The 13,712-nt window shown below is 38.3% G+C and overlaps 1 protein-coding gene across 3 annotated transcripts in view; it reads left to right on the top strand.

Annotated features, from left to right (window-relative positions):
- The window catches only part of PRCP (prolylcarboxypeptidase), a 65,005-nt gene that overhangs the window by 41,465 nt on the left and 9,828 nt on the right, over nt 1-13,712 (top strand). For all 3 annotated transcript variants that reach the window (XM_037165528.2, XM_037165529.2, XM_037165531.2), the window contains 2 exons: nt 9,291-9,455; nt 11,458-11,645. In XM_037165528.2, coding sequence (XP_037021423.2) covers nt 9,291-9,455; nt 11,458-11,645 — 353 coding nt within the window. The remainder of the gene's footprint in view (nt 1-9,290; nt 9,456-11,457; nt 11,646-13,712) is intronic.

The raw sequence follows: 13,712 nt of genomic DNA, 5'->3' as shown, positions 1-13,712 counted from the left end.
CCCAATTTAGAAAAAAAAAGCTACAAGAATATAGCTTTTTAGTATTCATTTGTTTATGATTTGAAACAGTCTAATTTTGATTTCTTCACCATTTCTTTAATGTTCCTTTTAAGAAACTTTTCTGTTGAGTCTTAAATGTAAATAGATATTCTATTTTTCTCTCTTTTAAATAATCACTCAAAGTGAGTGGAGTATATCTCAAATATTTAGTCATCTGTTTTTGATTTAGCAGTCTATCTTTAGGTTATGTATATATAAATTATAAAAGTTCGTTTTGTTTTTTTTTTAAAGATTTTATTTATTTATCTTTAGAAAGGAAGGGAAGGAGAGAGGGAGAGAAACATCAACGTATGGTTGCCTTTCATGCGTCCCCTGCTGGGAACTGGCCTGCAGGGAACTGGCCTGCAACCCCAGTATGTGCCCTGACTGGGAATCGAACCGCGATTGTCTGGTTCGCAGGCCTGTGCTCAATCTACTGAGCTACACCATCCAGGGCAAAAAAGTTCGTTTTTAAGACAAGATAACTTTGTGTCTGTCCCATAGTCACTTTTTAAAAAAAAAACCTAGGACTAGTTCTTGTCACTTTCTTAATTATTTCTTACTGCCTTTATCCTTCCTTTTGACAGATTAAGGAATTTTTTATTGTTTATGATATATTTATAATTCTGTTTCTTGTCTGTACCCCACCAAAAATAATCTTTTCTCTTTGCCTTAAGAAACATTGATTGGCCAGATCAGTCTTCAGTTTTATCCGGTCTGAATTTTTCCACTACATGTCTCCCTCCCAGACTTCTAGGTTCAGACCACTGTCTTTTACTGTTCATTCTGTTTCTCCTTTCTTGACCCCCATTCTGTTTTCTCAACCAACTAATCCCCGGAACACTACCCAGTCGGGTCCTCTCTTTCACTTGGATAGTTCCATTTAACCAGGACTCCTCCTCCCTCTGATACACTTCCTCCTTTTTGAAGGGCTGACAAACAGCTGTCCTTTTCTTTTGTTTCTTTTAAAGTTTCCCTTTTATATTATTTTATTTTTAATTAAATGTATTGGGGTAACATTGATTAATATGATTATATAGGGTTCAAGTGTACACTTCTGTGATACTTGATCTGTGTATTGCACTGTGTGCCCACCACCTGAAGTCAAATCATCTTCCATCACCATATACCTGACACTCTATACCCTTTGCTAATCTCCCACCCTTCCCTCTGGTAACTGCCATACTCTTGTCTGTGTCTATGAGTTTGAGTTTTATATCCCACTCTGACTTAGGACGGTGAGATAATAAACAACAGTTGGGTTATGGTAAAAAGCAGTTTATTTCCAGTTCTGTCTGGACTTTGTAATGTTCTGAAGGATTCATGGGCAGTGACCGAATGCCATTTTCTGTGTCAACTCAAGTATCATTCTTTCTAATTTGTCATTGGGTTTTGCACACTGAGACTCCATTTGCTTTGTTTACTGTTAACAGTAGCTGCAATATTCGTGCAGAAGTAATCATGGTCGTGGCTGATAGAACCCACGGAAGAGGAGAAGAGGGAAATAGGACACGCCTCTGTCAGTGGACTGCTCTGTTAGCATAAAACTACTAGGTCTCTTCTCAGCTTAAAGAGCACTCTTAAAGGATATTGCAGAGTTTATTTATTTTGGAATCATTTTTCTTTAGCTGGCAATTCACCCAATCTTTTAGCTTATCCTTCTGAGCATGCAGATAGATGTTGTGAAATAATAAGATATAAAGTGGAAAATCTCTTCCGTTTGTCTTGGTTTGGTAATGTATGCGACCTCTCTGGGTGGTTTTAAGCGGTTTAGGTGCATTCTATGAAAAGGGAGCTTTTAATGACAAAACTAATGTGATTATCTGAGTGAGTGTGAGAGGGGTATTGAAGCCCCAGAGAATGAAAATCTGTTAGAAAAGCTGAATGTATCTGCTTAATCCTTTCTCTAATGTGGTCGGGATGTACTGAAAGGAGATTTTTTTTTTAATTCAATCTCAATTGTATTTTTTATTTACATTACCATTTAGTCCCCTTATACTGCTTTCCCCTGAGCAATCACCACATTATTGTCCATGTCCATGAGTCCATTTTCCTTTTTGCTCAAACCTTCCACCCACTGACCACCCCCACCCACAACTAGCTCTCATCTTGCTCTCCATCTATGAGTGTGTCCCCATTTTCCTTGTTAGTTCAGTTTGTTCATTTGATTACACATATGATTGAAATCATATGGCATTTTTCTTTCTAATATACTTTTTAATAATTGTTGTCCTGTAACAGTTGTCCCAATTTCCCCTCTGTTGCTCTCCCCTGGCCACCACTCCCCACTGTCCCACTCATAGTCAGTCCCCACCCTGTTGTCCATGGCTGTGGGTCATTTATACCTGTTCCTTAACTAGACCTTTCCCCTCTCCTCCATGCCTTTCGGTTGCTGTCACTCTGTTTCTTGTTTTCATGCCTCTCATTCTCTTTTGCTTGTTTGTTTGTGTTGTTCTCTAGGGTCCTTTTATAGGTGAGATCATATGGTATTTGTTTTTTTAGCTCCTGGCTTATTTCATTTAGCATGAGGCTCTCTAGTTCCTTCCGTGCTGTCATGAAAGGTAGGAGTTCTTTCTTTCTGCTATGTAGTATTCCATTGTGTAAATGTTCCACAGTTTTTTGATCTCCTCATTTACTGATGGGCACTTAAGCTGTTTCCAGCACTGCGGTATTGTAAATAATGCTGCTATGAACATTGGGGTGCATAGGTACTTTTGAATTGGTGTTTCAGGATTCTTACAATGTAATCCCAGCAGTGGAATTGCTGAATAAAAAGGCAGTTTAATTTTTAGTCTTTTGAGGAAATTTGATGCTGGTTTTCACAGTGGCTGCACTAGTCTGCATTCCCACTACAGTGTACTAGGTTTCCTTTTTCTCCAAAATCTCTCCAGCACTTTTAGTTTGTTGATTTGTTTATGATGGCCATTCTGACCAGTAGGGAGTGGTATCTCATTGTGGTTTTAATTTGCATCTTTCTGATGGCTAGTGATGTTGAACATCCTTTCACATGCCTATGCATCCTCTTTAGGTCCTCCTTGGAGAAGTATCTGTTCAGATCCTTTGCCCATGGTCTTTTTTTTTAAATCTATCTTCTTTCGCTCGTATTTAAAAAAATGTTTATTGTTTCATGTTCCTTACTCTTATTCAAATGATTATGCTTATAGGCGGGGGACATTTAAAGCTTTTAAGCAAATTGTTATCTTCACTTTCTCTGGTGCCTTGGGCTCAAAGGGCAGAATCAAAATATTTGGTTGCAGAGCTGATTAGTTTGGTGCTAAGCTTAGAATGTTCTATTATCTGCAGTATTTTTTTAATTTTTTTAAATTTATTTTATTGATTATACTATTACAGTTATCCTGTTTCCCCCCTTTATTTTCCTCTGCCTTGTACCCCCCATCCTACCTGCATTCCCTGCCTTAGTTCATGTCCATGGGTTGTACATATAAGTCCTTTGGCTTCTACATTTCCTATACTATTCTTAACCTCCCCCTATTTTTTACCTGCCATTTATTTTAATTCCCTGTATCTTTTCCCCCATTCTCCCCTCTTCCTCTCCCCCTTGATAACCCTCCTTGTGATCTCCATTTCTGTGACTTCTGTTCTTGTTCTAGTTCTTTGCTCAGTTTGTTTTTGTTTTTGTTTTTAGGTTTGGTTGTTAATGATTATGAGTTTGTTGTCATTTTACTGTTCATATTTTTATCTTCTTTTTCATAGATAAATCCCTTTAACATTTCATATAATAAGGGTTTGGTGATGATTGAACTCCTTTAACTTGACCTTATCTCGTAAGCACTTTATCTGCCTTTCCATTCTAAATGATACTTTGCTGGATAGAGTAATCTTGGATGTAGGTCCTTGCCTTTCATGACTTGGAATACTTCTTTCCAGCCCCTTCTTGCCCACAAGGTTTCTTTGACGAAATCAGCTGATAGTCTTATGGGCACTCCTTTGTAAGTAACTGTCTCCTTTCTCTTGTTGCTTTTAAGATTCTCTTCTTATCTTTAGTGTTAGGCAGTGTAATTAGGATGTGCCTTGTTGTGTGCTTCTTTGGGTCCAACCTTTTTGGGACTCTCTGAGCTTGCTGGACTTCCTAGAAGTCTATTTCCTTTGCCAGATTGGGAAAGTTTTCCTTAATTATGTTTAAAAATAAGTTTTCAATGTCTTGCTCTTCCTCTTCTCTTTTTGGTACCCCTATAATTTGGATGTTGGAATGTTTAAAGGTGTCCTGGAGGTTCCTAAGCCTTTCCTCATTATTTTGAATTCTTGTTTCTTCATCCTACTCTGGTTGAATGTTTATTTCTTCCTTTTGTTCCAAACCATTGATTTGAGTCCCAGTTTTCTTTATGGCACTGCTGGCTCCCTGTGCATTTTCCTTTATTTCACTTTCCAAAGCCTTCACTTTTTCCTCTGTTTTGTAACTATACTCACCCGTTTCTGTGAGCATCCTAATTACCAGTGCTTTGAACTGTGCGTCTGATAGGTTGGTTACCTCTTCATCACTTGTATTTTTTCTGGAGCTTTGATCTGTTCTTTCATTTGGGCCATTTTTTTTTGTCTTGGTGTGCCTGTTATGTCGTGAGGGGCAGAGCCTTAGGTACTCACCAGGTGGGGCATCCCGCATTGTTGGTTGTGTTGCTGTATGTGGGGGAGGGTTCTGAGAGGGAACAATGTACCTTCCTTAGCTCTTGGCTGGTTTTCAGTCTCTTCCCTCACTACCCACAAACAAATTGGACCCTTCTGGTGCTGATTCCCATGTGGGTGTATTTGTATGTGTTTTAGGACCCTGTGGGTCTCTCCAACAAACTTTCCTGTGAGGCTGGGAGTTTCTCCCATAGCACAATCCCCATGGGTCTTTTCAGTCAGGTTTTGAGGCTTTATTTTCCCGTGTTGGAATCCTGGGTTGCATAGTCTGTCTCGTTCCCCAGTTGTTTCTCCCAGTTTATCTGCAAGTGAATGTAGGACTTCCTGACCCGGTCCTCTAGCCACTACCTTACCAGTCATCCTCTCCACCCTGGCTGCTCGTCTTGACCCCTCTATTGGTCTGGATTAATGTTTCTTCTTTAACTCCTTGGTTGTTAGACTCATATACAGTTGGACTTTCAGTCAGTTCTGGTTGTTTTTCTGTTTTTAAATTGGTTGTTGTTTTTTTGTTTGTGCAAGGAGGCAAAGTATATATGCCTGCGCCTCCATCTTGGCCAGAAGTTGCAGTATTTCTATACTCTGAAAAACCACAATTATTAAAATGGACATGTAATGCTGTTTTTTAGTTTTTCCTGAATGTTTACTTTTGTTCTGAGAATTAGAAAGTGATTTAGAAATAGAAAATGGTCTGTTCATTTCATGCTATTCTTGAGTCTCACATTAATGTTTTACAGTTCTCTTTTTACTATAGCATAATAAAAAGTTTTATTATTATTATTTTATTTATTTATCTTTAGAGGGGAAGAGAAGGAGAGAAATATCAATGTGTGGTTGCCTCTCGTGAGTCCCCTGCTGGAAACTGGCCTGCAACCCAGGCATGTGCCCTGACTGGGAAACGAACCGCGATCGTGTGGTTCGCAGGCCCACACTCAATCCACTGAGCTACACCAGCCAGGGCTAAAAGTTTTATTTTCTATAGTGCCACAGAATTCTTTCTAAGTTGTTACCTAAAAAATAAACTTAGGAAAATACAAAGACTACGTAAAAATAAAAGAAATTTATAAAAAAATTAAGCATGATAATAGTCACAGGAATGTAGATATAGCATAGGAGATATAGTCAGTAGCATAGAATAACTATGTATGGTGCCAGGTGGGTACTAGACTTATAGGGGAATTCACTTCCTAAGTTTGTAAACATCTAACCACTATGCTGTACACTTGAAACTAATATAAAATCGGTTTTTGTGAGTGTTGACTGTAATGGGAAAGTAAAAATAAATATCATTAAGCATGAGATTTCAGGTATATTTAGACACTGTTTGTGTTGTTGTTTGTCTCATACCTCTAACTTTAAATTTGAGTATGTGTAGTGTACTGGTTTAGGAATGGAAGCTTCACAGGGGGTCTTATTTGATTGAATCCCAGCTCTTCCACTTTGTGGCTGTGTGGCTTTGGACAGATCTTTTAAGCACTGTATATTTTAATTTCCTCATCTGAAAAATGGGAATAATAGTAATTGTAATGCTTATTAGGGTCATTAAGAGAATTTAATAAAACCAGGTGTATACTAAGCACTGAATCAGTGCTTACCTATTGTTATCATATATCTGGGAGAGAGATTGTTTTATCAGGACTTTGTGGCCAAAGTCTGGGTTTAAAACCTATACTCACAGTTTTTAAATTCTAAGCTTGTTTCTTCCTGTGTGAAATGGGGACTATCATTATGTTTCTCCCTGCAGCACTGTAGGGAAAGTACCTGATCTCAAGGAACATTCAGTAGTTGTACTAGCAGCCTCAGCTTCAGCTGTCCACGTATAATTGAATTTATGGCCTTAAGCAATACCTTATGTAGAAATTGTTGAAAAGACGCTGTTAGTGTCCACAAAATAAATAGAAAATATAGTACAGGGGCTACCTTCATGTTGAGCATTTTGGGTGGAAATGGTTGGCAGGGACTCTTTTCTTGTCTGATTAGATCATGGCCCCCAAGTAAACAATCAACAGATTTAAGTGCTTGCCCTCAAAAGTGGGTAATGTCTGCAAATTATCAAGCTTAAGTTGAAGTATTATATGACCTTAGACTAAGTATGCCAATATTTGTTTGACTTATAAACATGGCAATTTCATAGGGTTCAACATAGCATTTACATAAGTTTTATATATCCTATAGATCTTTAATGAAAGTATATGAATCTCTCCTTTTGAATTACTAGCCTTTGAATAAATTTGGGAGTAGTGCTGAGGTTTTGTTGGTATAACCTCAGCATTTTTTGGAAAGATTTATTTACTCTTTGCTAACAAAATTGTTAAGGAAATGCTTAGAGAAATGTAGAGATGGTTTTTTCCATGCTAGAGGATGATGCTTGGATTTAGAGTCTCTGAGTTAGGAAGGAACTTTTGAAACACCTACAGTAACAAAATTTTCTTAGTAAATTTGCAAATAATTATTACATGATATTTTTCTGGATTCTACCTAGTATATTGATAGAATTGTAAATGGGTACTTACTTTCTTTAAGGCACTTTTTAAAATCTTTTGTCATGCATGCTATTATAGTTGTGCCAAATTTTCTCCCTTCTCTCCCCTCTACCCAGCCCTCCCTCCATAAGGCAATTTGATGAGATGTTGCAAAGGCCTTAAAATTTTTATTTCCTTTGAGCCAGTATTTTTGCTAAGAATTTATTTCAAGAAAACAGTTTAGGATAATTGTAAACATTTAGCCTTAAGTATGTTTATTGTAGTCTTACCTCTAATAATGAAAGATTGAGAATGATACCAATGACCAGTTATAGGGTATCTTCATCTATTCCTCAATTCCCTATCCTGATTGCTCCCCCCTGGATTTTCTCATGCTGGTCAATGTTCTTCTTAAAGTGCGGTGGTCAGAACTGGACCCAGTATGCTAAGGGTGCCCTGACCTCACAGAGGAGAGGGGGTCCAGGACTGCCCTTAATCTGGACATGGAATTTCTGTCATCAGAGGCAAAGTTTCTCAGTGTCATCTTCTTTCCCTTTGTATAATTGGGGTTGCCAAAACCCAAGTATTGTCAACCGGTGCTGTTCCCCAGCCAGGCTTGTGTCTTTTAAGGAGCCACAGTAACTGCTATTTTCAGATGCTAGTCATGGGATCTCCTCTTTTCTTTGCCTGACCTGGGCCCAGTGTTCTAGTGCCGAGAGGGGATCTGATGCCAACATGTGAGTCACACTCACTTGCTACTGTTCTTTTCCAGAGTTTGAGGCCACTTGTTGCTGCAAGTCAGCACCCTCTGTTCCCCCTACCCAGCTTGCATTGTCTCCCTGCCTCATCTCCCATGCTGTGCTTGAACATAATGCTCTTCTCTGCATCCATGTGTCTACTCTAGTTTTGTGCTGTATTTTGAAAGAGCTGAATCTGCTGTTGGTGTCCACATATAGGACACAATGCTGATCATCTGTTGGAAATAGTTAATTTAATAAATTCTGTGTTTGATTCTTGATTTCCATATTTTCTTGGATATTTATAATTGGCACAATCTTAGGGCCAGGTTTTCTGAGAAATGCGCCATGGAATCAGATATCTTTTATCTTACCATTCTCTAATTGTTTTAGACTTGGTAGGTTCGTGAAGCTCTCAGTATAGCACAATTCTGTTTTTCTATGTGTACCCTAAACCCTGGTGTGTGGCCTCAGAGTTACTTTTTAAAGTAAAGAATATTTAGTTATTTGAACATTTTAATTTCTGATTTTTCTCACACTCAATATTTCCAAAAACTTACTGGAATTAATGCATAGTCCATCTTCCCTTTGGAAAGTCACATTGTAGTTGAGCATGTTAAAGGCTCTTTGGATCCTGCAGTTAAGAAAGCTGTTCACATTTGCTAATATATTTCCTGCAATTGACTATGAAACAAACCTCCCCCCCATAAAATATTACTTAAAATTACATGGAAATACACATTTTGGGAGAGGCATTTAACTTTTTCTATGATGCCTTCTGTCTGTCTTTCCAAGTTTCCCTTTTTTTCCAGGATAGTGTTGCTGGAAGCTGGTCCTAGATATCTTGTTGAGTAAGTGGTGAGGGGCACATTCTGGATCAAACAAGTGCTGTACAGCATTACAGTGCCTCTGAGAGAAATAGGCACAGGGCATAGTAGAGGCATACAGAAGGGACTGATTTACTTCTCCCTAACTGGAGGGCATAGGCAGTGATGGCCTCATGGGAGAGATGATACATGAGCTGAGTATTGTGGAAGGTGAGTTGGTGTTTGCCAGGCATTAGTGGAGTGGGAGAGTGGGAAAAGGGCATTTCAGGTGAACGAAGGCAAAGATGAGAGAAAGAGCTTGGTGGACCAGAAATGGGGCAGCAAAAGCTGCAAGAAATGAAGCTAGAGTGGTAGGGGGCACTTTGCATGTTAGGCAACTAACTTTGGTTTTGTTTTAGTTTGGGGCGTAATTTAAAAGGTTTACTCATTTATAAAGGGATTATACTCCAAACAGGGAAATTGTCAAGCAGTGCAAGTTGAACGCTCAAGATTGTTTTATGATCAAAGTCCTATGTCTTTTTTGTTTTATTACACGATAATTTTATATTTCTCTTCTGATTACCTCCTTTCTTTCTGTGAAATGACAGGTGGTATGCCAGTATTTGCGAAATCCCCATGTATCAGATACACAGTTGCTGCAGAATATTTTTCAAGCTCTGAATGTATATCACAATTATTCAGGCCAGGCGAGATGCCTAAATATGTCAGAGATAGCAACTAGGAGTCTGGGAACCCTGGGTTGGAGCTATCAGGTAAGTGTGTATAGTTTCCCCAAGTGGTACTTACTTTTCTCTGCTATGAACGTGTTGTAAGAGAGAATCCACAAAATTTTGTCACTTAACCCGAATCTCAATTTGGTCTCATTCAGAGATCATGAATAAATTTCCTCATTCATTCTTATATGTATTTAATCATCATCAAATATATTCTGAGTTCTTAACATTGGTCAGTCACCTTTCTAGGTTCCAAAGATACAGAGATAAATAAGATATGATCTTACCATCACATATAGCTTGTTGAAAAAGAAGTGTACCTAATAGTACAATAGATCTTGATAAGTTTTATAAAGGAACTATTTTATGGACACACATGAGGTCTGTCCAGAAAAAGCCCAACCCTTGTTAATGTAGTGAATGGTTTGCACGACATCAATAGAACCTGTGAGCCAAGGCGAGGGGACTGGCATGTGCATGTGTGAACAGTGGTGACTTCACTGTACTAGTCAGTGGGGGCAATAGATGCCACTTGTAGGGGACTGGTTTGTTTCAGTCTGGCAAATGTGACTCAGCTCTATATGGAAAACCTACAGAAGCAAAGTGGTGGACAGGAGCCAGACGTTCAAACTGAGTTTTCCTGTGGGAATCAGGCTTAAACAATGCATGCAGACTGTTGTGGCTTGCTCTTGCTAAAACTCCATTACCCTGGTCTAAAACAACAAATGCGTATTGTCTATCTTCAAGGTAATTTTTAAAGCCTGTGCAAATTTTCCCATGGACAGAGCTAATCAGCTTATTGCCATTCCCCTCTGCATGTTATTTTCATTTTCTTGATTGTATCTAAAATGTAGACAATAATATTCTGTGTAATAGATAATAAATCTTTCTCTGATGCAAGGCCTGAGGAAAACAATAAAAGCTTGTGTAGGCAAGGGTCAAGGCACTCTCCTCTTGAGGGAGTGGCTGAGGCATTCATAGGCACTCTTCCTGTGACAGAGTAGCTGTGCCATTCCCTTTTTCTCAACAGGAATGTTGTCGCCTGTGCATTTATTCTCATCTTCAGTCACAACAGGCAGTCTCTGCTGGCCGGAGTCTGCCATAGCCACTGAGTGAGATGTTATGTGTACTGCAAAACTGTCACTTTTAAAATAACTGAGCAGAGCGATAAATCTGCATCAGTTTTTGTGTTAAGCTTGAACATTCCTCTGTGCAAGCTAGTTGATAATTCAAAAGTCTGCAGCTTCGGGCAACTGGTGATTGGCAATTTCATCATGAGAGTGTGCCTGCTCATGCATCATGTCTCGTGCAGAGTTTTTTTGTGAAACATCAAATCACCCAGGTGACTCAGTCCCTGCACAGCCCATATTTGGCACCCTGACACTTCTGGCTTTTCCCCAAACTAAAATCACTTTGGAAGGGAAGAGATTTCAGACCATCAGTGAGATTTTTCTGAATCAGTGAGATTCACAAAAATACAACAGGACAGCTGACAGCATTTGGGAGAACTGTGTGATATATCAAAGTAACTACTTTGAAGGAGACTGAGGTGTCATTGTCTGATGTACAGTATTTCTTGTATCTTTTTCAATAAATGTCTCTTTTCATATTACATGGCTGGATACCTTCTGGACAGACCTCATAAAAGAAGGGGAGCCTAACTTCACTGTTTGTGCAGCTTTGTTTCTTATCAGTACAATAAGGATAATAAGAATAAAAATACTTTCCTCCCAGAATACTTGTTTTGAGGATTCAATATGATAAGAGATGTGAAAGAAAGCGGTTTATAAGGAAGGAATATATAGTTATAACTTCTGTGACTTCTCAACTTTATAAGGAAGGAATATATAGTTATAACTTCTGTGCTTCCCAGGAGCAATGAGAGGTGGTGTGGGACAGAGCTAACAGACAGGAGCTCTGAAGCCTGACTGCCTGACATCCAACCCTGACTTTGCTGCTTACTAGCTGTATGACCTTGGACAAGTTATTCAACTTCTTTGTGCCTTATTTTTTATTAGATTCTTTTGGTTTGCTTTCTTAGGCCTGCACAGAAATGGTCATGCCCTTTTGTACAAACGGGATTGATGACATGTTTGAACCTCACTTATGGGACTTGAAGGAATTTTCAGATGATTGTTTTAAACAGTGGGGTGTGAAACCAAGGCCCTCCTGGATCACTACTATGTATGGAGGCAAAAACATCAGTTCCCATACGAATATCATTTTCAGGTGAGTTTTTATTGGTCCAGAGAAAAACTTTGGTTGATAGAGATACTTGTAGAATAGCTGAGAACACAGAACCAGGAAAAATGTTGGATAGTAAACAACATAGAATACATGTAGTGGCATCCTTTTTTCCTATTCCTTGAAAAATAGAGGATGCTGAGAAGAGATATGATTTCATACTCTATTACTAACATGCTTAAAGGATTAAAAACAATATAGCAACAGATTTAAAATATTTTTAAAAACTCCCCAGCACACATGAAACATCATCTGTTTTCAATTTGTCTTACTTTTGTTACTGTTGTTATTAATGGTAATAAAAACTTTTTAGTATTCATTCAACAAACACTCTTGAAGTTGCCAACCTTTTCTGTTTTAGGCACTATATGAGTTACTTTAAATATATTATCTAAAATTGAACGTCACAATAATCCTGTGAAGTAGTTGTTACCGTTTTTTATTTAACTGAGAAGGAAAGTGAGGGTCACAGTGTTCAGTCATTTGCCAAAAATTCATCCAGCTTTGTTTTAGTTACTGATAAAGCCAAACCTTGGTCTGTTTGACCATAAAAATCCTGTTTGTTCTCCTATGTTACACTGCTCCTAGAGAGACATATTTGGCTTTGGTTCACATCAGAGTTACGTGAGCAGACTCTCTGTGTGTCTGATTGTGACTTCAATATTTCCATGTTTTGGCTTGTACAGCAGGTTGTCAGCTGTTAAGAGTAGCAGCCCTTAAGACTAGCTGTAAGGGTTGTCAGCTAGTTGCTATTCTTAATCCAAAAACTTCCCAAATCTATATGGAAAGAGTAGAGAGATACCCTTCCATAGATCTTACCCTGGAGCTGTTGTTTAAATGGTATTGAATAAATGTCATTCTTTGACAAGCTCTTAGAGACAAGAGTTCAAACTGCCTTAGGGATGTGCTCAACAGCACTGAAGAGTGGGGAGTGCCGTTCTGATGGAAGGATCGGAAGGATCGCCGTCTGGGTCTAGGCCCACAGCAGGGTCCCCTTTGCAGTCTCTCTGACTGGGTTGGTGCTGTTTTCTCACCCAGTGGGGTGTCTATTCAAAATAAAAGTAGGAACACTTTAATGGAAAACTTAAAGATTTATTGTTTAATTTCCTTAAATTGCGCTCCTTGTTTTCAATAGATTTTTGACAACTGTAGTCTTCAGCTCAGCCTGAAAAAAGTGACAGTTGAACAAATAAATCTATTTACAGATTTTAAGGAAACTTTACCAAATTTGGGTGTTTGAGATTAGGGAAACATGAAAGGACCAAGAGGACTTAAAAAAGCTTAACTACAAGCTTTATGTCTCCAAGCTCATCTTTGTTCCTCACAGGAGGAAGCACTCTTGTCCATTTCTTGTTTTTCTTTAGGAGCTAATCTCTATGTGGTATTTATATGGAATTTTCTAGTATGCTGACATTTTAAGCTCATCCTTCCTTGCTTTGACCTTATAAAGCTGAAGTTCAAGTTGAATTATAATGTGCAGTCTTTAACTCTTTGTGTGAAGACTTTAATATGTGAGTTTTGGTTAAATGCAGTGTCCTTTTTAAATTGGATTCAGCCATTACAGGTGTTTATTTAGTTATTCACCTGACCTCTTACTTTCCTCAGGCCATCAAAATTACAATAATCATCATCATCATCACTGGGAGGGGGACAGATTTTGTGAAAAATTTTGGGGAATAAAACTGAAGCCTATAGGTGGAAATTATAGCTCAGTGTTAAAAAGTTTTAGTTTGGTATAAGAAAGTTCTTTCTAACAGAGCTGTGCCAAAGGAGAATGAGTTGACTTAAATAAAATTACTTGTTCTCTTTGATCCTCAGTTTTCTCTTCTGAAAAAATGAGAATAATAATACCATGCACCCCATAAAGTTGTTATGGTACTTAAAAGAGTTAACCTAGTGAGTACTCATCCCAGAACTGTCAGATATATAGGGTCAAAAAAATTTATTGAATGAATAAATGGAGGTACACTCTTTGGCACTTTACATTGAAGCCACAGGAAACTGTTTATTTGTCCCTGCATGTCCTTTTCCTTCCTCTTTTCCTCCCTTTCT

The sequence above is a fragment of the Artibeus jamaicensis genome, unplaced genomic scaffold (genome assembly GCF_021234435.1).
Source record: "Artibeus jamaicensis isolate MK-2021 breed Jamaican fruit bat unplaced genomic scaffold, CSHL_Jam_final contig_64, whole genome shotgun sequence".
NCBI lineage: Eukaryota > Metazoa > Chordata > Mammalia > Chiroptera > Phyllostomidae > Artibeus > Artibeus jamaicensis.
Note: the sequence above shows the minus strand (reverse complement) of the source record. Positions and strands in the feature narration are given on the sequence as shown.